This window comes from Periophthalmus magnuspinnatus, chromosome 2, assembly GCF_009829125.3.
Source record: "Periophthalmus magnuspinnatus isolate fPerMag1 chromosome 2, fPerMag1.2.pri, whole genome shotgun sequence".
Lineage (NCBI taxonomy): Eukaryota > Metazoa > Chordata > Actinopteri > Gobiiformes > Gobiidae > Periophthalmus > Periophthalmus magnuspinnatus.
The window spans coordinates 15,335,307-15,357,703 of record NC_047127.1 but is presented as its reverse complement, the minus strand read 5'-3'; the positions used below and the strand labels follow the sequence as shown (position 1 = coordinate 15,357,703).

The 22,397-nt window shown below is 38.5% G+C and overlaps 2 protein-coding genes across 4 annotated transcripts; one reads left to right on the top strand and one right to left on the bottom strand.

Annotated features, from left to right (window-relative positions):
• Positions 1-394: 394 nt before the first annotated feature.
• LOC117382960 (solute carrier family 22 member 6) lies at positions 395-11,904 on the top strand. The gene is made up of 10 exons (XM_033980208.2): positions 395-1,188; positions 4,089-4,186; positions 4,430-4,584; positions 5,006-5,174; positions 6,467-6,569; positions 7,805-7,938; positions 8,992-9,203; positions 9,769-9,877; positions 10,669-10,935; positions 11,237-11,904. The coding sequence occupies exons 1-10, from the start codon at positions 967-969 to the stop codon at positions 11,307-11,309; spliced, it is 1,542 nt and encodes a 513-aa protein (XP_033836099.1). The 5' UTR covers positions 395-966; the 3' UTR covers positions 11,310-11,904.
• Positions 11,905-12,563: 659 nt separating this feature from the next.
• sh3yl1 (SH3 and SYLF domain containing 1) lies at positions 12,564-20,852 on the bottom strand. 3 transcript variants are annotated; one of them, XM_055227192.1, is made up of 11 exons: positions 20,768-20,852; positions 19,448-19,558; positions 18,793-18,906; positions 18,410-18,474; positions 16,798-16,910; positions 16,076-16,204; positions 15,455-15,599; positions 14,659-14,971; positions 14,349-14,402; positions 14,225-14,248; positions 12,564-13,910 (listed from the first exon to the last, which is right to left on the bottom strand). In XM_055227192.1, coding segments are annotated over exons 1-11 (1,302 nt in total). In that variant the 5' UTR covers positions 20,769-20,852; the 3' UTR covers positions 12,564-13,677. The 3 variants fall into 3 exon arrangements, with proteins under 3 accessions (XP_055083167.1, XP_033836117.1, XP_055083170.1); XM_033980226.2 differs by having other exon boundaries at positions 12,564-13,907; positions 20,768-20,851; XM_055227195.1 differs by lacking the exons at positions 14,225-14,248; positions 14,349-14,402 and having other exon boundaries at positions 20,768-20,839.
• Between the last annotated feature and the right edge of the window lie 1,545 nt (positions 20,853-22,397).

Genomic DNA, 22,397 nt, shown 5'->3' with positions numbered 1-22,397 from the left:
TGAATGTTATAGAAAGAAAGCTACTTGCACAAAATGTAAAATGTTTTCTGATTTCAGGCTTATGTGCAAAAGGTGAGCATTTAGTCAAACTTGTATACTTGCAGTGACCACCTCAAATTGGAAAAAAAGGAGGGACATGGTGGGACGGACTTGGGGAATTTAAGCTCATAGATAATAATAACTGCAATACAACACCATATAGGTTTTAGTTTTAGCAATTGCGACACAGAGATTTGAATGAAACATGTTTTATCTGAAAATCTAGAGGTGGTGACACCATGCATACTCAAATAACAGATCAGAATAGATTAGATTAGACTAGAATAGTCACAGTGTTGTAATTGGTTTTCATGGACACAAGATGGCGGCCAGGTACCTGACAGAGCGTCCATGTGAGAAACCTCTGGAGAAGTGTTTTTCTTGCGTCTTGACACTAAAGAGAAAAGAGGAGGGGTTAAAGTTTGTCGAGGAAAGTTCACTGGAGTCACCGTCTTGTTTTGGCAGTCCGGAGAGTTGACAAATGACAGACGCAGCTGTGAGAGTAGAGAAATAGGAGAACCGGGGGCACGCAGCGGAGGCTCAGCCCGACATGACGCTCGGACATCCCGCGGAGTGGACAGCTCTCAAACCCGGGTGCTGACGGCTCCCTGCTGCATAACTGGAATTACTTTTTAAAACTTTACACTGCTTGGAGTATTTAATACGTGCAAGAATTAAAATTAAGGTACGTCTGTCTGAATTAAAGAGGGAGAAATTATGATTTAGGTAGCTAACAACACTCGGTAAATCTACTGACCTCGAGTAACCATTATGTTTCCACTGCAGTTGGTGGTTTACTGGCGTATCTCGTTATTTTTTTCGTCTTTCTTCTTGTTTTTGAACATTTTAACAGTTCCATCTGCCCTAATCTGGAATAATATCTAATTTAGAATTGCTGTGAAGTTTTAAAACACCAGAATAACCACCATGTCCCCGCTGCAGTTGGCTGTTTATTGGCGGTTGTCGCTCATTTTCGTTTTCTCGGCGTTTCTCTTCTTTTTGGACATTTTAACGGCTGCAGCAGTGGCGGACACGTGTAGCCATAACAACGGCACCGAAGTCACCGCGAGGACAGGCCTCAACCAATCAGAGCCCGCGGAATTATCAGACCTCAGTGATGATTGGACGGGTTTCAGCTGGAGCCAAGATGTGAGTTTAAATGATTTATACTTTCATGATTTTTATTTGTATTTATTGTATTACTTATCATATTATTTTATTAGTATTTTTAACTGCTCAGTGTGCTTAAATGAATAGATGAACACTGACTGACTGATTATTTTTGTTTATTTAAAGAGCTATTTTCTGATCTTGGTTATAATAATGTTTCCTTATCAAAAACATATCTGGAGTTGCGTTTTGTGTCATTCACACATCTTTAACACACAAACTTTGCATATTTAGGCTAAATTATTATCTCAAACAGAAAACACTCACCTTATGATGTCATGTGGTAATACAGGAAGTGCTCCAGTGTGTTTTTAAACTCCATACACCTTCACTAGAATCATTTGGATAATTTCAGCTCTGGAATTGCCAATCTCTACTGAACAAAAGGTAAGGTAGCTGTTACCTGTTACAGCTTCATGACATCACAAGGTGGAACAGAGCATTTTGAACTTTGGAGATGTAGACAGACTAATAATAAAGGGTTACTCAAACATGTGTGAATGAAACAAAACACAACTCCAGGTCAGTTTTTGAAGAGTTGACAACATTATAACATGATTTTAAGCTCGCAAGACTTTATTTTTCATAATATAGGCTAAAACAGGCTAGATTTATTCATTGCCTATGTCCGATAGGTTTTCTAAGGCATCTTTGAGCTGTAAAACACGTAATAAATGTGAGATAGCAAGTTTAATGCCATATTGTGTAACATTCCAAGGGACAAAATAATATCACAATGAGTGTGGGACAGGTGGGAAAAGTTACACCTTTATAGAATACATTTTTGCTTTAAAGATGTTTAATTCTAGTTCAGACCTATATTTTGTCCATTTTAAAATTGTAATTAGCAATAAATGTGGCTTCCTTGTTTTGAGTACCGGTAGTCCTTATTTCCCGTGTGAATGTGCACTGTCATATAGGACAATAAAACGTTAACGACTAGCCAAAATCATCAATAGTTGGATAATGTTTACCCTTTGTGTGTGAGCTAAGCTGTTATGACTTTTGCACATGTCTGCACATGTGAGTTTGTTTGTTTTTCTGTTAAAGTTCCTCGAAGCTGTTTATTTTGAACCTGAATGCAAAATCACGACGCTGCCAGTTAATAGACAAGAGCTTAAACACAATGTTACCAAAACCTCTGTGTTTAGAAGACACCACAACCTCCTGTATTAATATTAAAATGCACAGGTCCAATGTCTCTAGTTAATCTGCAGATGTTGTTGTGTGGTTTTAAAGCATGATATATCACTACTGAGAAATCTTGCAGTAAATGATAATATTGAAAATACTTTATGCCACTGAGGCAAAGCTGGAGAATCATAGTAAACCTATTTTAAATATACTGTGTCATTAAAAAGCCTGAGCTGTAACAAATACATAGCAGAATGATAATCAGCCGTATAAGTCATTTATTCTACTGTCTACAGCTCAAATCTCTGTATATATAATTGTATTATATAAAAATGGCAAAAATTTCCATACTATTATAAAGAAAATTTAGCCACAATAAATATTGAGCCCCAACATAAATAAATAATTAAATAAGTCAGTATAGTAAGCATCATGACCTAGTGATGTGACCCTCATCCGTGAGTCAGCTCTTTTGAACGGTTCCTTAACGTGAACATTTTTTTAAAGAATTTAATCTTTTTTTGTAATTTTGTGCATTTATATCCTTATTAACGCTGAATACACACAAGAATCAGAACAGAAGCAGAGAAGGCAGCACAAGTGAAAGCTTTGTGCACAAAATCTATTTGACGTCATAATTATTGTTTTGCAAAGTTTTACTTAGAATATGCATAATTCCAAAGGGTAAACACACTCTCACTCACTCACCATTTTAAACACATCTGAGCCTTGGTCTTTTCTCTCTGTGATTAATTTGTAGATAAAATTAGTTCTCATGTTGGCTTCTGTCATATAAATAAACAAGCCAGTCTTTTGAACAGCTCTTTGAAATGAAAAGATCCAAAAGATTTGGATCCCATAAAAGAGCCAAAAGTCTCATCACTAGTTGGATAAATGTAGCAGGAGATTGGACCTTGTCACTTATACAAATGATCAGGGAAAACATTTGTGGATTTTAGTTTTTGAGAGTCCTTATTAAAATACCAGAGTGACACAGAATATTAGCTGTTTTGTGTTTATTTATTTTCATTTAGAGTCCCATCATGTTTGTTATTTTTTGATTTATATTTGAGAATCATTTTATAATGAATTGAATGAGGATGAAAACATATTTAGGTAGTTAGAATTTTAAGATGGTTCAGCCCTTACATGGTGTTTTCAAGTTAAGAGAGTTCATAGTTGTGTTTGTAACAAAACAGAGGTGGAGTCTTTTTACGCTCAAGTCAAGTCAGAACAAGTCATGTGTTTTTAAGTTGTTGCAAGATTTTATACAATAATACAATAATATATAATAATACAATATACAATAATATTCCAATTTCTAGCACGTTTTGTATTTAATTAAAATTGTAATACAATTTTTATTTTATTTTATTGACTGCAAGACAAAGTCATACCAGCCATATACAATGGTGACAAGTGGTAATAAGACATACCCCAAGGCATGCCAAGGCATACCAATTCATACTAAAGCATACCAAGGCATACCAAGACATACCAAGGCATAACTACGCTTATATGTATCTGAATATATATTTATATATGCGTATATATATGTGTGTGTGTATATATATATAGTCATATTTATATTTATGAAGCTAGTAAGTTGCTATATTACTTTGAAATGTATGTATATGAGTAGTCTAACCTGTCATATGCGCTACATAATAGTGTTGTCTTGTTGAATAGTACAAATCTATTTTTTTCTAGTGTAATGACTTGTTTACATGGCTCCTCTCTTGTAGTCCGTGTGCAGTTGGAGGAGGTGGCTGTGTTATGGTCAGACTCTCTTCATGGTCGGGCTGCTCCTAGGGTCTCTGGTGGGAGGAGCCATTTCAGACAAGTAACATAATGCAATCATTTACAAATAACATTTTCTGCATTCTGTGACCCTCTCCTCTGCTTCTCTGACTCTCTCCTCTATTCCCTCTGATCCTCTCCTCTGGATCCCTTGACCCTCTCCTCTGCTCTACGCCTCTGCTCCTCTGCATCCCCTGACCTGCTCCTCTGGTTCATCTGACCCTCTCCTCTGCATCCTTTTGACCCTTTCCTCTTCGTCCTCTGACCCTCTCCTTTTACTCTGCAGGTTTGGTAAGCGCCCGGTGCTCTTGGCTTGTGCCTTCCTCCATTCTTTCTGTGGTCTGGTCCCTGCGGTGGTCTCTCAGCCGATCATCTTTCTTGCTGTTCGATGTGTCACTGGACTCTGCTCCTGCATCATCAATAACTGTGCCTTCAGCCTTGGTAAGACACTCTTATGTTTTATCATTTTATGTAGTTCTACAATCTACTTTCTAGACTTTTTATAATGTAGTTTTATATTGTTTTTGTTTTGTTGTTGTTTGTCACTCACCTTGTGATGCCATTAGGTAGGTAGGTCTATATATTGCTATTGACAGGTTACTGATCAGATTTAGAACAAATGACTAAAACCCATACAACCCTTTTCATCTCCTTTTCCTCTTTCTTCACCCCCTTTACCTACCTCCTCTGTACCTCGCTCACCCCTCTCTTTCTCCTCTTCTTCTCTCTCTGTCCCCTTTCACCTTTTTCTACAACCCCCCCCCCCCGTCTCGTTCCCCCTGTCTCCTTGTTACCTGCCTCCTCTCCCTCCCTCTTTCTCTCCCTTCTCATCCCCTCTCTCTCTCCCTCTCTCTCTCCACAGCTGTAGAGTGGACTCTGCCCCCCTCTCGTCTCTGGCCTCCTGCGGTCCTCCCGTTCTGTTTTAGTCTCGGGACAATGGGCGGCGCCTTTTTGGCCTGGGTCAGTCCCAACGTGACCTGGCTGCACCTGACGCTGTCCCTGCCGCAGATCGCCTGTCTACCCCTCTTCTAGTTTGTATTTACTATTAATATACAATATAGTAACTTTAATACATGTATTTTTACTTACAGGTCCTGGTTTAGATATCAAGGTTAACACTGTAAAAGAATTTTATTGTTATTAAAGGGGTGCAATGTAACTTTTTTGGTAGAGGTTTCATAGCTTGTTTTTCTCCACGGAGATGTTATGGGGACAAGCATGGCGACACCACCAGGTGGAGTTACAGGTCAGATTTTTGGAGAAGCAGTCACTGAAAGAAGACATTTTTTTCAATTTTATTAGCAATAAAGCCTCCTGTAAATGTATACAAGATAGACATGTTTATAGACCTCAGACTCAAAGGTTACAAAAATGATATAAGTAAACAAAAGATAAGCAGCTTGGTCACAACTGGTAAATAGAATGTAGAGAAGGTGTCAGCGGTGGTCATCTGGACACTGTTTTAGTGATCAAGATGTTTTGGCTCCCATCCAGAAGACATTTTCAATTTGATGGAATGGGCTTGAAACTGTAGACTGTATATATAAATGGACATAGCTAACCTGCTAGCTGCCACGTTCCAAATAGGAAGTGATCATGGGTGAGCTTCCGCCTCCATTTCACTTTACACTGGAAAACTGTTGCCCTTCTCCCTGTAATGACTGCTGTCAGGCTCGTCATTTTGGTTTTAAAATGTTTATATTAACCCGCTTTCCATGATCCTGATGTTTTTATTTCACTATTTTGTCCATAAATCAAGATATGAACATTAATAAAAAAACAAATCAGGCACTTTCTTTCCACTTTTCTTTCTTTCCAAGGTCACTCCCCCTAGTGTTAGCAACAGGTTGGAATGACAGCATTGGTAAACACCTGTTCTCAGGTAAATCAGCAGTGCGGATGGGAAGGGACGTTGCCTTCAACAGCCTTGCTCCTGATTGGCTCTTTGATTCCTATGATACTTGCCCCTACAACTGTTAGCCTCGATGACCTTCATTTGACTGGAACCTGACTTTATGGGTGACATCACACTCACTTCGTACACTTCTTTATACACTATAATGTCAGAATTATCTTTTTAAAATCTCTATGGGTTAAACATAAGCCTAACTCAAAATTTTGTGATGAGTGTGATGCTACAATCTCACTTTATAATGCTATACTGTGGAACATTCCAGGCAAAGCAATAGCATCTCCATGGAGACAAGCAGGTGGTGGGTCTTCCATGAGAAAAGTTGCAAAGTGCACCGATTTTTTTAAGTTTAGAGATACCTTTCAAAAATGTCCCATTGATAAGTGATGTAATGTTACTTCCTGTGGTCAGCTGGATACCAGAGTCTCCACGTTGGCTCCTGTTAAAGAAGAGGACGGACGTTTTGGAGCGTTACCGCAGCAGCAGCAAAAAAGACAAACACTGTCTCGACCAAGTACGACTTTACATTCAACCTCATAACATAAAGATGTACGATTTTCTATTAAACTTTATTGCATATTTAATTCAACAATGAGTCAAAATCAGATTAACATAGTATTCCCTTCCTGAGCTGGACTAATTAATCAAGACAATAAACCAGGTGCAAACAAGCATTAAGCCAGAGCAAATAGAGGACTAACCAGGACAAGAGCTGCAACAACTAATTGTCTCATCATCATAAGTACCGTATTTTATAGACTATAAGTTGCTCCAGAGTATAAGTTGCACCAGCTAAAAATGCATAATAATGAAGAATACAACATATATAAGTCACACTGGACTCTAAGTTGCATTTCTGGGGGAAATTTATTTTACAAAATCCGAGACCCAAGAACAGACATTTTATCTTTAAAGGTTATAATAATAAGAACAATAAAAATAGAGAACTACAGGCTGAATAGTAGTACAGCACGCAAATATAACAGAATGTATATTTATTCAGCTACATGAAGCATAGACAGAACTGAACATGTGTCTGGTTTGTTAACGTAAGATATTCATACTTAATCAGATAACTAAAGCATAAAATCAGATAACTAAAGCATAAAAAACAAGCTAACAAGTTTACTCTAGATCTCACTCCAAATCACTAAATCCATTGAATTCTTCATCCTCGATGTCACTTCAACTCCAGAGATAGATGAAGCGATTTTCTTTTAGGGGGCATTTTTGTTCAGTCTTTCTCAGATGTCTTTATAATTACCGTAATGTTGAAATTTTCAATTTTCAATGGTACAGGAGTACCTGATGGTACTACCAGTAGACTGGTACACAAGTCTACAGTGCCCTTGCGCGGTTGTCAGTGTGACAGTATCAAAGATGTGAAAATATATATTTTAATAATTTCACATATAAGCGAATCTGAGTATGTGCAAAAAAGTGCAACTTATAGCCCTGAAAATACGGTCATCGACTATTAAAAATAATGATCTCTACTAGGACTAAACTCGGACCAAACACCAGTACCAAATCAGGACTAAACTAGGACAAAACACTAGGACCAAACAGGACTAAACCTGGACTAAACCAGGACTGAACCAGGACCAAACACCAGGACCAAACCAGGACTAATCCAAACAAAGACTAAATCAGGACTTGATTTTGACCTAAACCAGGTTTAAATTAGGACAAATTTAGGACCTTTTTCTTTTCTTGACTGTTTTATATTTTCATTTTGTCCATTTTCAGCTGCTGGACTCTGCGTACTCTGAGCTACAGAAAGCCACTGAGGCCAAAATAGAGACAGACTCCGCCCAGTGTGACATCGTCCACCTGCGTCACCCCGCTGTCCTCAAACGCCTCTTCATCATGAGCTATATCAGGTAAGAATCTTCATCAAAGTTTAACTTTAAAGTGGGCTAAAGTTTTACATTTTACTTTTGAACATTTTAACTTTGGCGTTCTATATACTGGTAGATTATCTTCAGTCTGGTCAATAACAGGCAAGCAGATTAACCAACCTTCTCAGGAAACTATCAAAAGCTGTCCCAGGGTGTCCCCTGCTCTTAGACACTCCTTCTCAACAAGGAAAACTTGTCATGTTTTAGTTGGAGGAACAATATATGTGGTTAAAACCCCAGTCAGTTTGATACTGACAACCCAAATGAGAGGCTCATGGAGGCTCAGTCCGCTTTCTGATTGGATAATTGTCTGGAGAACCAAAACAACAAATTAACAGCTTGGCCATCAGGTCCAATGTTTTTGTGATCAAAGTCGCTGTACTTGATTTCTTAAAAACATAAACAAACTAGAAGTAGTTCATTTTAAGTGGTTTGCAGTGGTCCAAAGATATTCTTCACTTACATTAAGCATTCAGACTAGCCAATCGACAGAAATTTCGGGACCGGGGTCAAAAAGCATCACATGGGCCCCTTCTAGTATAAATGAATAGGAAAAGGGTCAAATTCTGGGCCATTAAGACAATGGAGCCCAAGACAACAGACCCCTTTGTCTCCCTGTCGACTCCCCCACATTCAAAGCATCCTAATTATTCACCACAATAAGTTTATAAGCACTTTTCAGAACTTTCAGAGACCAGAGCAGAGTTTTGCCATAATGCTCGAGCCAACTAGCATGCTAACCGCAACACTTTCTGATTCTCAGACAATAAACTGCTTTATAATTAGATGCAAACAGTACACGGGACTTATTTTGACCTTAAGAGCTGCTCTTACAATATATCCGTACGTGTATAGATGGGGAAAATCAGGTACAGACCCTTTAAGGATAAATCAGCATTAGTTATTATCAATAAAAGCAATATTTGATTTAAACATGTTTACCTCATATCTGGGCACACAGATAGGTCAAGTTTATGTAATTAAACACAAATTTCTACATACAATTTCTTTAAACTCTGCCCCCCCTCTCCACAGCGTTGCTTCAGCGTTGACGTACTACGGCATCTGTCTGAACATTGGATCGTTTGGTGTTGGCGTGTACTCCGCCCAGTTTTTCTCCGGCTTATCAGAAGCCCCCTGCCTCCTAGTTCCATTGGTCAGCTTGGGACGGCGACCAATCACAATCCTCGCTCTGTTCCTAAGTGGTGCTGCCTGCTTCCTTTCTCTGCTCATGTCAAAGTACAATTGTAAGGAAACACACTAGGGTCAAATGTAGAAAATTACTCATTATAAAGAAATTAAAATCAACACACATTTTCTTAGAACCTATGCCACAATTTTCATTTCATAAGAACCCTTCTACACGCTTGTTCCAGATCCAGCTCTGATGCTGACGTGTTTTGGCTCTGTTCTATTCCTGTTTTAGTCCTGGTTCAGTCTTGATTTCGTTCAGGTTTAGTGGCAGTTTAGTGTCAAACTTCATGTGGTGGGTGTGCCTGTCCAAACTTGTGATCCACAGATGTTGAAACTTCTCATTATTTGTTTGGGATCAGCTCCACAAACTTGTCATATTAATATTATGTCTTAAATTCCTGACAAGACACAATGAATTTGGGTTGAATAATGGGACCACTTTCTGAAGCTATTGTGAAAAACTAATCCTGAACAGTTTCTGTCTCATGTGAATTGCCCCAGTAATTACAGAGATATTAACCGTAAACCAGGTCAACAAATCTGCAATCTGACAAGTTAAAAACCAAATTCCACCATAAAGTCTGTCTCCATTCTAATACTGTGATGTCTTTTGTCCAGGTGAGGCTGTGCTGGTCATGTCCTCCGCTCTTCTGGGGAAGCTCTGTATCTTAATGGCCACTCTCATCTCCAACCTGTACAGTATCGAGCTTTTCCCCACCATTGTCAGGTAAGTATGTCTACCGTTACTTTAAAGTAATATTATTCAAGTAGAAGTGATTCAAGACAAGTGAGAGTAGAAAAGTATTTGGTGAAACTACTCACTTGAGAGTAACTTCATTGTCTGAACATAACATCTGATGTATAATTTAAAGTTAAAGTAACACTGTGTAGCTTTCTGGAAGAGGCATGTGACATGGATGCTCCAGGGAAACAAATTAAATCCCTACTTCAGAACATTCTCCATAGCGATAGATACATTTATGATGGTATACTGTGGAATATTATAGCCAAAAGAGCAACATTTCCTTGGAGACAAGCAGGAAGAGGCCCTCCTCCAGACCAAATATGAGTCTGGTATGTGGAAATACAAGCCTGCTCAAAGTAAGGACTCATGTTATTTGACCTTTTTCAGTGCAGTAAAAAACATCCAAAAGAAAAGTTCATGCTTTTTTTTTTTTTTTGGTAAAAAGTTACATGGTGGAGCTTTAATGTAATTGGAATGAATACATCAAACACCAAAGGATGTGCATGGCATACGGTGGCAAAACAAAACTAAAAAAATCCTGTCTGAAGGAGTGCTTTTCATAACAGAGTTTGCCATCATGATAACATTAACTAGCATGCTAACCACACACCAGCCTTACTTCTCGGACAATAAAACACTTTATAATTACATGCAGACACTATACAGCTGACATATTTTGACTCTCTCTACTGGGGCAAGACACATTTTGGTCAAAAACATGGGAACAGGGTACAGGCCCTTTAATACCCTTAACTTGTTAATTTTGGTTCCAGGCAGCGCTGTGTGTCTCTGGTGAACCTCTGCTTTCGACTTGGATGCCTTGCCAACACATTAGTCCCACCCAGCTCTGATGGAGCAATCTCATTGGCTGCGATGTTGGTGTATAGCAGCGGACCAATCATAGGCTGCGGTTTGTGCCTCTTGCTCCCGGAGACGAGCGGAACGCCACTTCCTGATTCTGTTTACGACTGTCAACAACAAAATAAGCAAGCAAGCAAAAACAAGACCAACAACAGTGACAGTATCCTCTGCTGGCGATGGTGAGGGAGAGACCTGGTTTATAACTAGTTTAGAGCTCCTATAGCTCCAGGCATAGTCTTATTTAGTCCTGCTCTAGACCAGGCATAGGTCTGGTTTAGTCTGAGGTTAGACATCTTTGGAAACTAAACTTTTCTTATCATACACCTGCTGTAGGTAAAAGTGGGACATGGCAGAGGCTGGGCTAGGCCAATTTTAGTCCTGGTTTCTTCCTGGTCTAGTCCTGGTTTATTCCTGGTTTATTCCTGTTTTATTCCTGTTTTAGACCTGGTTTACACTTAAAATTTGTTTTTTCTCTTCCAGGACCAATGTAAGCACCCACAGCTCGCAGACAGAGATACCTTCTACCAAAGAACCTGTCGGACTCCTGCTCTGATCTCCCACAGTGCACCAGGAGAAATATTGGGCAATTCCTTAAGGTCTTCGGTTAATCCTGGATTTACCCATGGATAAAACATTGACCTAGTTACAAAAGCTGTTAAAGGATAATTAACATAACATTTCAGTTATACCACCCCTAAGAGAGTCCAGATAAGTTTTAGTTCGTAATATAAATAAATATAATAGTATAGTTTCTAGCATGTGGTAATGAAGCAGAACATGTATTTCAGTGAATTTTTTATATCAGCCTAACATTACAAGGATATAGGATAGGAGGGCAGCTGACACACAGGGATATAGGAGGATGGGAGGTCAGCTGACAAACAGGGATGTTGGAGGATGGGAGGGCATCTGACACAAACCTGGTCAAAGATAGACCAGGGCCTTTCTTCAAATGTGTTTTATATTTTTAAAGACAAAAACCTGGTTTTATATTGTGTTCCTCAAAAATGACAACGGATTCTTTAAAATGAAAATGGGAATATATTTGGATTTTTTTTAAATAATGTCTTTAAGTAAATAAAATAAGTGTTTGTTGGACAATCTTTTGCACACTCAATATTTTTTGTATTAAAGGGTATATTAACGCCCTTTTCTGATCCGTTATGTCATTTCCTCATCACAAACAGACCTGGAGTTTTGTTTTGTTTCATTCACACATTTAACACACAAACCCTGTATATTTAGGCCGAGTTCTTCTCTCAAATGGAAAACACTGTTCCACCGTGTGATGTCATGTGGTGATACAGGAAACGCTTCACTGTGTTTTCAAACTCCATACTTTTTCTCTAGAATCATTTGGATAATTTCAGTCCTTGAATTGCCAATCTCTACTGAACTAAAGGTAAAAGTTTCCAGTTAAAACAACCTCTTCGTGGCATCATAAGGTGGAACAGAGTATTTTGAGCTTTGAAGATATAGACAGACCAATAATAAAGTGTTACTCAAACATGTGTGAATGAAACAATGTATGTTTGTCTGCGCTAGCAACATCATAAAATGGTTTAAAGCTTACAAGAGCAATACAAGCCATAAAAAACAAATCCACTTCTCAAATTTCAAAATAGCTTTATTCCATTATTACAATACTATACCATAAAAATAAGCAAATAGAAACATTTTGCTAATTACTTTATAATAATTATCCACAAAATTCACCTAAAATAACCATGCGACCAACCTTCATGCGCAGAAAAAGTGCCATTATTTAGAATAGAAGTTAGTGCAAGTCAGAAGATAATTTCACAAATCAAAGCAGAAAATATAAAACAGGATGTGATCATTTTATTTTGAAACGGGGGAAATTTTTTGTTTGAGCACAGAGATGTCAAAATACCTAAAAGTTAAATAAGTCACAGTAGACATTTTATACTGCTTTCATTACAATAGTTTTTAAGGCAGTAAATACAAAGCAAAGGCAACATTTTGATATGTATGCAATACATTAGTACTATCTGCTGGTATAAGCTTGTATTCAGTGACCCTTTTCTTTTTACCTGATCCTAATATTTTGAGTAACTAGTTTAACAGCAAAAAACATGATTTTTGTCGTTGTGATAGTCTTTTGTATTACCTTCAGTTGGTACCCTAGTTGTAGTTCTTTCAGTAGTATTTTTTTGTCCTGTGTTATTTCCATAGCTGTAGTTTCTTCAGTAGTTTTTTTTTATTGTGTCGTTTCTGTAATTGTAGTTTCTTCAGTGTTTTTTGTTTGTTTGTTTTACCATTTTTGCACTATTTGTAGTTTAAGTCTTTTTTTCACCCCGTGTCATTTCCATAGTTGTAGTTTCTTCAGTAGTTTTTTTTTTTTTTTACCATTTTTGCCCTAGTTGTAGATCCTTCAGTTGTTTTTTTACCGTTTCTGCTGTAATTGTAGTTTTACTTCAGTAGTTTTTTTACCCTGTGTTGTTTCCGTAATTGTAGTTTCTTCGCCCTTTATTTTTGCTGTAGTTGTAGTTTCTTAAGTGTTTATTTTACCCTGTGTTGTTTCCGTAGTTGTAGCTTCTTCAGTAGTTTTTTTGACCCTTTATTTTTGCTGTAGTTGTAGTTTTTTTTCCCCTTTACCCTTTGTTGCCATAGTTGTATTTTCCGCAGTAGTATTTTGACCTTTTGTTCTTGCCATAGTTGTAGTTTCTTCAGTAAGTTTTTGGACCCTCTGTTACTGCGGTAGTTATAGTTTCTGTAGTTGTAGTTTTTTCAATAGCTACAGTTTTAATTTCAATAGAAGTTAGCTGCAGTTTTTTTGACCTTCTGTTATTGCTGTAGTTGTAGTTCCCTCAGTAGTTTCTTTAATCTGTTGTTTCCGTGGCTGTAGTTTTTTACCCTTTGTTGACACCATAGTTGTAGCTTTTGTAGTTGTAGTTTCTTCAGTATGTGACGAAGTTGGCGGGGAAGATGCCCGTTCTGCCATCAGCCGTCTGCCCTTCCCACCAGTCGTACTGAGAATCGGTTTTAGTGATGACAGTGATGTGTTCACCAGGGGCAAATGACAGGTCACCGGGCTGTTGTCCGGTGAACGGGTGTGTCGCCGTGACAACTATAGGAGCTGAAGAACCCCCATCTCCCCACGCTTGTGCTCCTGAGGCTGCAGCGCCACCTGCTGAAGATGCAGGATAACATTAGCCTACCTCTAATAATTGCAAAAATCTACTGGTGTTAAATCAATCTTCACCTTAATATTTTTTATACTTATAGCTCTACTGTGGAACATATTACTCAGTAAATAGACTAAATACAGCAACTGGTTTTATTATGGGTCTTTTGTTGAAAAATACTTTGAAAAACATGCAGCCTAGTGTTTTGTTTCGTTTAGCGTTTTGTTTGCTCTTGTAAAATAGTGGCACATAAACTGAAATGTTCCACAAAACAGCTTTGAATAAAATAAATTGTATTTTTTAGGTTTAGTTTACCTACCATAATTATTTGGAGTGTGCCTCGCTGCAAAAAAAGGAAGGAAATATTGCTTTTGAAAACTGCCATACATTTTGTTTAAATGAAGGCATTAAATGACGCCTCTTTTGGTGAGGTCATGACTTACATGAAGTATCAGATTTGTAAACGGAGATGCTGGGGTACAGTGTATTTTTACTGCCTGTGAAACAGAAAAATATTCTCATTTGATCATTTACAATCAAATACAGAAATATAGTGAATTAAATCATTCACAAATATATATTTATGATGCAGATTTAGCCTTTCCTCTCTATCCTTTATGTATCTCTCTCTTCTCTGACAGTAGCACTTGCTTATCTCTCTCTACTCTCCCTTCCACTCCCTCCTCTATTAAAAGTGCTTATTTTCTTTCTCTCCTCCTCCTATGAACATATTGTATCAGAAGGTTGTGGTACCGGTGGGCGGTGCAGGTGGAGGCCGGTTCTGTTGATAGTGGACAGGTGGAGGAGATGGTTGGTATTTCGTGGGTGGAGGTGGTTGGTAGTTCGTGGATGGAGGTGGCTGGTAGTTCGTGGATGGAGGTGGCTGGTAGTTCGTGGATGGAGGTGGCTGGTAGTTCGTGGATGGAGGTGGCTGGTAGTTCGTGGATGGAGGTGGCTGGTAGTTCGTGGATGGAGGTGGCTGATAGTTGTTTGTGGGTTGAGGTGGTTGGTAGTTGTTCGTAGGTCTCTTCCCTGGAGGAGCAGGTCTGGATGGAGCTGTGGATGCCTGTAAATAAATGGAGAGGGTGTATCTCCAGCTTTTAATTATACTGGACAAGCACTGCTTCCCTTGATCGCCCTGACCGTATGCCATTGCTATAACGACTTATCCTTCAATATATGATAGCTAGATCAATATATTTTGGAGCTCAGTATCATATATATTTGCTGTGTGGAGAGATTTCAGGTATTGTTGTAATACAAAAACATTTGAGCTTAAGAGAACTGAAAATGGAACTTCCATGGCTAATTACTGCTTCATTCTGCAATTTATTTGGTGCTGCTCATGCTTTATAATGATACTGTCTAATTAAACATTTGTTCCTTGTGATGATGATCATCATCATCATCATCATCATCATCATCCAGCTTTAGTGTGTCAATAGCATAAAATAGTTTCAGTATTATTGTTAATTCTCTATTTTATTATCGTGCTTCAAAATGTGTTATCGGGACAGGCCAAACTTTGAATTGTGCCGTTGTCTCTCACCCTGGCGCTGGGGTTCTTGCTGATCCAGTCGGCCGTGTAGGCTTCAGCGTATACCTCTAAAATGTGGTACAGGTCGTAGCATTCGGAGGGAGGCTCCACGTCCCCGTTCAAAATGGCCGACGCTCTGATTTCACGACCATAAAACCTAAACATGATCAATACCCAAGAGGTTATGGTAGGAGCAGTAAAAGTAGTAGTAGTAGCTGTCACATACTTGCACTTGGTTTTCTTGTGTTTAAAGGATAGGAGTAGTACTAGTTCTATCAGTAGTAGTAATGGTAGTAGTTGTAGTAGTAGTAGTATTTTGTTTCATACATATTAAGGTAATAGCCATACTAGTAGTAATGTACACTTTACTGTCCCTTTAGTGAAATTCGTCCTCTGCATTTGACGCAGTAGTAGTTGAAATAACAGTACATTAATAGTAGTAGGAGACCAATCACAAGTACAAAACAATCTATTTTCAGAAATACTACTCCATGTGTTTAAAAGATAGTGGTAGTACTAGTTTCAGTAGTAGTAATACTAATAGTAACAATAGTATTTTGTCACATACTTGTGTCTCCTTGTGTTTAAAAGAAGTAGTATTAACAGAAGCAGTAGTAGTATTTTGTCTCATACTTGCGGTTGGTCTCTTTGCGTTCGATGAGGCCGGATCCCTCCAGTGAGATTCCAGCGAACAGCCCTCTGGATCTGCAGTAAGTGAAGACAGCAGCCGGACTCCTCAACGCCACGTCTGCCTCCACGTTTCTGAACGAGAAATGAACATACGTGAATCATTTTTGTTTTTACCAAAATGATTCAAATGCCCACTATGTAACCTTTCTCATGGAATGTCTAGAACCTTCTGCTATTTTTTGCCTGGGATGTTCCCCAGTATGGCATTAAAGTCAACTGTAGGAGACAGAAAAGTTGTTGCGTGTTTGCTGGATGTGTGCGTCTGGTTGGTCGAGAGCCGAGGGGGCAGGGCTCACATGGGCAGGTGTGTGTGCATGTATGTGTGAAAAGGCGAACTCACCTCTGGCACAGGTGTTGAGAGTCACGGCCGAATAGCCATAATTTTTGTTGACCGCCAGTTTCACCTTCATTTACTCATCTTACCACAGCCTCTTGTATCCATCCCTGTCCATTCGCTGTGCTGCTCTGCTGATAGCTCTGTGTGTTTGTCAATAAATCACCGCAAAACGCATGTTGGATCTTGGCGCATTTGTTTGCAATAACCTCCCAGCCCGTCACAAAGCTACGAACCTAGGACCCACTCTGGCTCTCACCGCGACTTCACAGTTTAAGGGAAGCTGCTATACTCAACTCAAGCTTTATTTAACAGTTTATTAATGACTGACCTGCCCATGGGCCCCACAGCCACAGTGCAGTTGCCTCCGAGCGTCAGATTCCCTCCTTTAGAGAACGCCTCGACGGCAGAGCGTTGGTTCAGGATAATCACCAGATCTGAAACCTGCAACAGACAATAAAACTATCAATAAGTCTGTATTCCTATAGTGAAACATCAAAATAAAATTAGAATATGATTTTTGTTTTAGACATTTTATAAGCAGCATGGAGAAAATGGATAATATCTCTATTGTTATTTTGGAGATATGCTTGTATCTGCTCTATAGTTATAATCTATGACACTTGTGGACCATTATGTTATAAATTAAATCACAATATTCATCTAAAACAACTTAATAAAAGAAACAAGCCCACGTTAGAAAAGGACAGTGCCCAATGGTAGCTGGGGTTGATCTACAAAATGGAGTCTTGAAAGTAAGCGATTATTAAAGCTTGCCCAAACATTCACAAATCACTCACAAGGAGAAACAACTGTAACATGGTTAAAAGCTCTGCAAAGTCGATTTTGCAGAATAGGGCAGATTAAAAAAAATACCTCAAAAAGAGACAGAAATGTGTAATTTGGCAAACAAGTATGACATTTTTGCACTTTTGTGGTTCATTTTTTGCTCCATTCTCGTTTTGTGCAAGATTTAAACCTTAACCAGGATACTGCCACACATACTTAATACACATTTGAGCACAATCCTAATTGCACAGTTAAAATCTCATCTTAGTGATATATATATATATATATATATATATATATATATATATATATATATTATAATTAATTTTAAAAAAAGAGAAAAAAATATATATATATGGGCCAGGATTAGAGCTATGACATTAGAGCTATGACTGTTCTGACCAGTCCATGTGCATGTGCGTTTCTCTCACACACACATCCCTGGAGGCACTCTGTTCTTTTGCCTCCCATTACACAGCAGACCCATGTCTTTCTTGTGTGCTCCCCAACCCACAGCAAACCAGCTGAGCTCCTCTCCCCCTGGTCACACCCACTCCCAAAGCAGCATAATTGGAATCATTTTGTCATAAAATGAAATGGAGTTGATGACAGAAAGACCAAGAGGATGTGAAGAAATTGCAGCTTTAGGACTGCAGACGAAGACACACTTTAGGATAGCTTTGTAAACAGCCTCACATGAATGAGCAGCTCTTGTATACATCCAGATCAAACCAAACTGTAGACCAGCGCTCAGCCGATACAGGGAGGGGGCGAGGGGATGTGCTCTGCTGCGAGCATCCAGCATGCAAAGCCTTTTGTTTAAAAAAAAAAAAATATATATATATATATATATATATATATATATATATAAATTCATATGCGCATGTTTTTATTTGGGATGGCAACCCTAATTCACCCCGCAGGAATGGTTACTGAGGCTCCAGGCCTGTGGTTCACACCATATGGACACGAGGAGGGCCAAAAATTTTAGTTACACAATAGTTATTCATATTTTCATAACTTCTGTTGTATCCTTTCTTATTTGATTTTGTTAGAATTAAATATACAAACCAACCAATGTTGCACATTTTTTCTAGTAACAGACACCATTCTTACTAAACAGAATGGAAAAGATACGAATTGCCAGTCCTAACCTCTACGCCGATCTCAAACCCTCCTCCTAAACCGGCAATCCCAATGGCGGAAGGCGCAGACCAACCTGAAATCACAAACACAGACCATTTAAATTACAGGTGCACAATGGAATTTTTCTGGTTGGGGAGCTGCCACTTGCTTATCTCCATGGTGATATTGGAGTTTCAGAATGTGGAAAAATTGGGACTGTTGTTATAGCGATTATATAGTAATATAGTTTAAAACAAAATATTATTAAATGTGGCATATAACAGGAGCTGAAATCATAAAGGTTTTCAGCTTTACATATTACACTAATAAATGTCAAATACAGAGAAGTTGATATAGTGTAAAAGTGTGCAAGATTCCATACAAAATTAAATAAATGTTTTTAAATTCTCACGTCTGTCTGCAAGTCGCGCTATGACGATGCCACTTCCTCCTCGAGCTGTGATCATAAATCCAGCTTTGATCACAGAAATAATGGCCAAACCCTCCGCTTTTGCGATCACATGAGCTACACACAATAGAAAATAAACAAGAATTATTACAATATATTTAATTATGTAAGAGGAGTAGTAGTAATAGTAATAGTTCTAACCAGGGACATCATTAATCTATGTTTGGTGTTAACAAAAGTCATTGTAGAAGAAATAATAATACATCAGTCTTAAGTAATGCTTTTCCTGATGCTCAAAGTCTCTGTACAATTCTGTGCATTATTCACTCACTCTTTGCTCTGTAGTGGTAAGATACTATTGTAACCATAGCTGCCCTGGGACAGATGTGAGGCTGCCAGTCTGTGCCATCGGTCCTTCTGACCATCATTAACACACACACACACACACCACATTCATAATAGGCAATGTGGGTGATGTGTCTTGCTTAAGGACACAATGGCAGCTTAGCCACAGGCGTCCCACTGTTGCACCTGATATTTCAGTGGTCTCCCATCGAAGTACTAACCAGGCCCAGCCCTGCTTAGCTTCAGAGATCAACACCAAAGACCTTGACTGGATCACAGTAGTAATAGTAACAGTATTACTGGCATAACATACGTGGGATAAGTTTGTCGGGTCCATTTCTGTTACTGATCTCAGTGAATTCTCTGAGGATTTTGGCAGCTTTTTTAGCCTCTGATTTTAGATTGGAGGGTATTGGGTTGGCCACTGCAAAACAGACAAAATACATAATTTCAAGCAGAGAGAAATGGGAAATTGCATCATTAATAGAGAAGTTTTATTTAAAATGACTACAATTAACATGGCATGTATGGTATGTAATTTTAATAGCCTATAAATGTTATGAGTCCATGTTTTGAAATGGTCTCCTTGCTCCTGTCATGTCACTGCTCCTGTCTGATCCTCCACACCTCTGTATAGACCTTACATACACACACACACACACACATTATATATATATATATATATATATATATATATATATATATATATATATACACCCACCCCAACACACCCCCACACACCCCCCCACACACACACATACACACACACAGGGTGGGTTTCCTCCGCAGGTTGGCTGGGCACACCCTTAGGGATAGGGTGAGGAGCTCAGTCACACGGTAGGAGCTCGGAGTAGAGTCGAGAGGAGGCGTGGCTCTGGCATCTGCTCAGGATGCCTCCTGGATGCCTCCCTAGGGAGGTGTTCTGGGCATCCCCACCGGGAGGAGGCCCCGGGGAAAACCCAGGACACGCTGGAGGGACTGTGTCTCTCGGCTGGCCTGGGAACGCCTTGGGGTCCCACCGGAGGAGCTGGAGGACTGCCCCCGCGACCTGGCCCCGGATAAGCTGAAGGAAATGGATGGATGGATATATATGTGTGTGTGTGTATATGTATGTGTGTATATATATATATATATATATATATATATATATATATATATATATGTATGTGTATGTGTGTGTATATATATGTGTGGAACTTAATAGGCCTTTAACACTTCAGGAAATTATACTTTTCTGAAACATGACATGACAACTGTACTTAAGGAAACATTTGAAGTCGATTCATTGTGGAAATATTTGGAACCAGTAAATCAGGTTAGAGCCGTGTCAAAAATGATACTGTGTGACGTGACTAAAAGTACGTCCTTTACATTTCAAGCAAGATATATACAAAATACAGTGATTGTATGTTAAACAATCAATATACAAACTATCTGTATCAGGATTAAACTAATCTTAAACAAGGAATACTTAGAGATAACATCTGAACAGCATCAGTAGCCTAATTTTGAAAACAAGAACTAAAAAAATATCATACTTTCGCTTTTGATTCGCCCCCCGGTCGCCTCTTTATCTTTCATGAACTTTTCTGAATAATTTTTCTCCCTTTACAAACTGAATAATTCCACTTACTCGTGTTTTTGCTGCTCTGTTCCGCTGTTTACCTGCGCACAGGTGTCTCCAGCGCTGTTGGCTCACTTCCGCCTCACGTCACCTTAAGAGCCGAACGTGGACTACGTCACACCGACTCAAGTTTAAATAAACTGCAGTTTAAATAGCAACAGAATATTTCTACACAACACTTTTTACTATAAAAGCACCGAAATCGAAAAGAAACATAGTTATTACTTAAAACGACAATACTAAGTAAATGATGTTAGTTAAATATGTGATATTTCTTTAAATTTGAATTCTTTATAGATTAAACGTTTATGATCATCTTTTAATTTTCACGTCGACTGACATGCGTGATTACGTCATGATGACAGAAAATCGGGCTAAAACTTTTGTTTGTTACATAATAAAATTAATTTAATATGAATATTTGTATTATGACACATAATTGCAATGACAGGCTGTGATTGTTATGAGACAGATGCACATAAAATAATACCCAATTTAAATAGCATGCACATTTAAACAAATGGACCCTATAGGACACAGGTTATAATAAAAACACACACAAAGCCACACACACACAGAGTCAAGAATGGAACATTGGGTAACACCACAGAAGGGGAGCTGAAGAGGATGAGAAATGTCCCAGTACATCAGAAAGAATAGGATGTGAAGTAGGATGAAAACCAATATCTGAATATGTTTTAGCGGGATGGCAAGGTCAACTGAATCAAATGTAGAACTTAAATCAAGCAAAACTAAAATTGAACATAAATCTTGGTCAGCTGATAAAAGATCATTTGTAACTCTGATAATGGCTGTTTCCATGCAGTGTTTGGATCAAAAGCCAGACTGGAACTTTCAAAAAAATATTAATACTGTTCATGAGTCACTTGAGTGGCAACAATGTTTTCAAAAATTTTGGCCTAGAAGGGCAAATTGGAAAAAGGCCTGAAATTGTTCGACCAGTCCCCAAGAAGCTGTCACTCGACCCCTCAGACCTGAACAATGGCATTTTTAAAGCCACAAGGTAAACAACCAGATGATAATGAACAGTTCGTAAACAAATAAAATGGGCCCATGGGCCCAGTGTCAAATATTTCCTTCATGAAACGAGCAGGCATAATATCCAGTTTATAGGTAGCAGGATTAGCATGGCAGATAAGATCCCTTAAGATATTTAGAGATTGGTTCAAAATGCACAACAAACAAGACCAACTCTACATAAAATCTGTTTTTACAAAAAACACATCTTGATTTAGCAAGATTTGTCTCCTCTGCACGGCATTTTTAAGTTTTTTTTGTGGCAGCATTGGTGATTTTTAAAATGAGTGCGACTATAAAACACTTTTCCACATTGTTCACATGGGATCCTCATTTCTTTGGTGTGGCTCAGACGATGTTTGGCTAACCCTGATCGATAAGTGTAGTTTTTACCACAATATTCACAGTTAAACAGCTTCAGTTTGTCGTGAACCCTTCGGTGTGCAACCAAAGCTCTTTTTCTGAGGAACTTCTTATCACATTGATCACAAGAATATAGTTTCTCTCCATTATGAATGAGTTTGTGAACGTTTAATGCTGAACTGTGTCTAAACGTTTGACCACACTCTTCACACTTAAATGGCTTTTCCCCTGTGTGAAT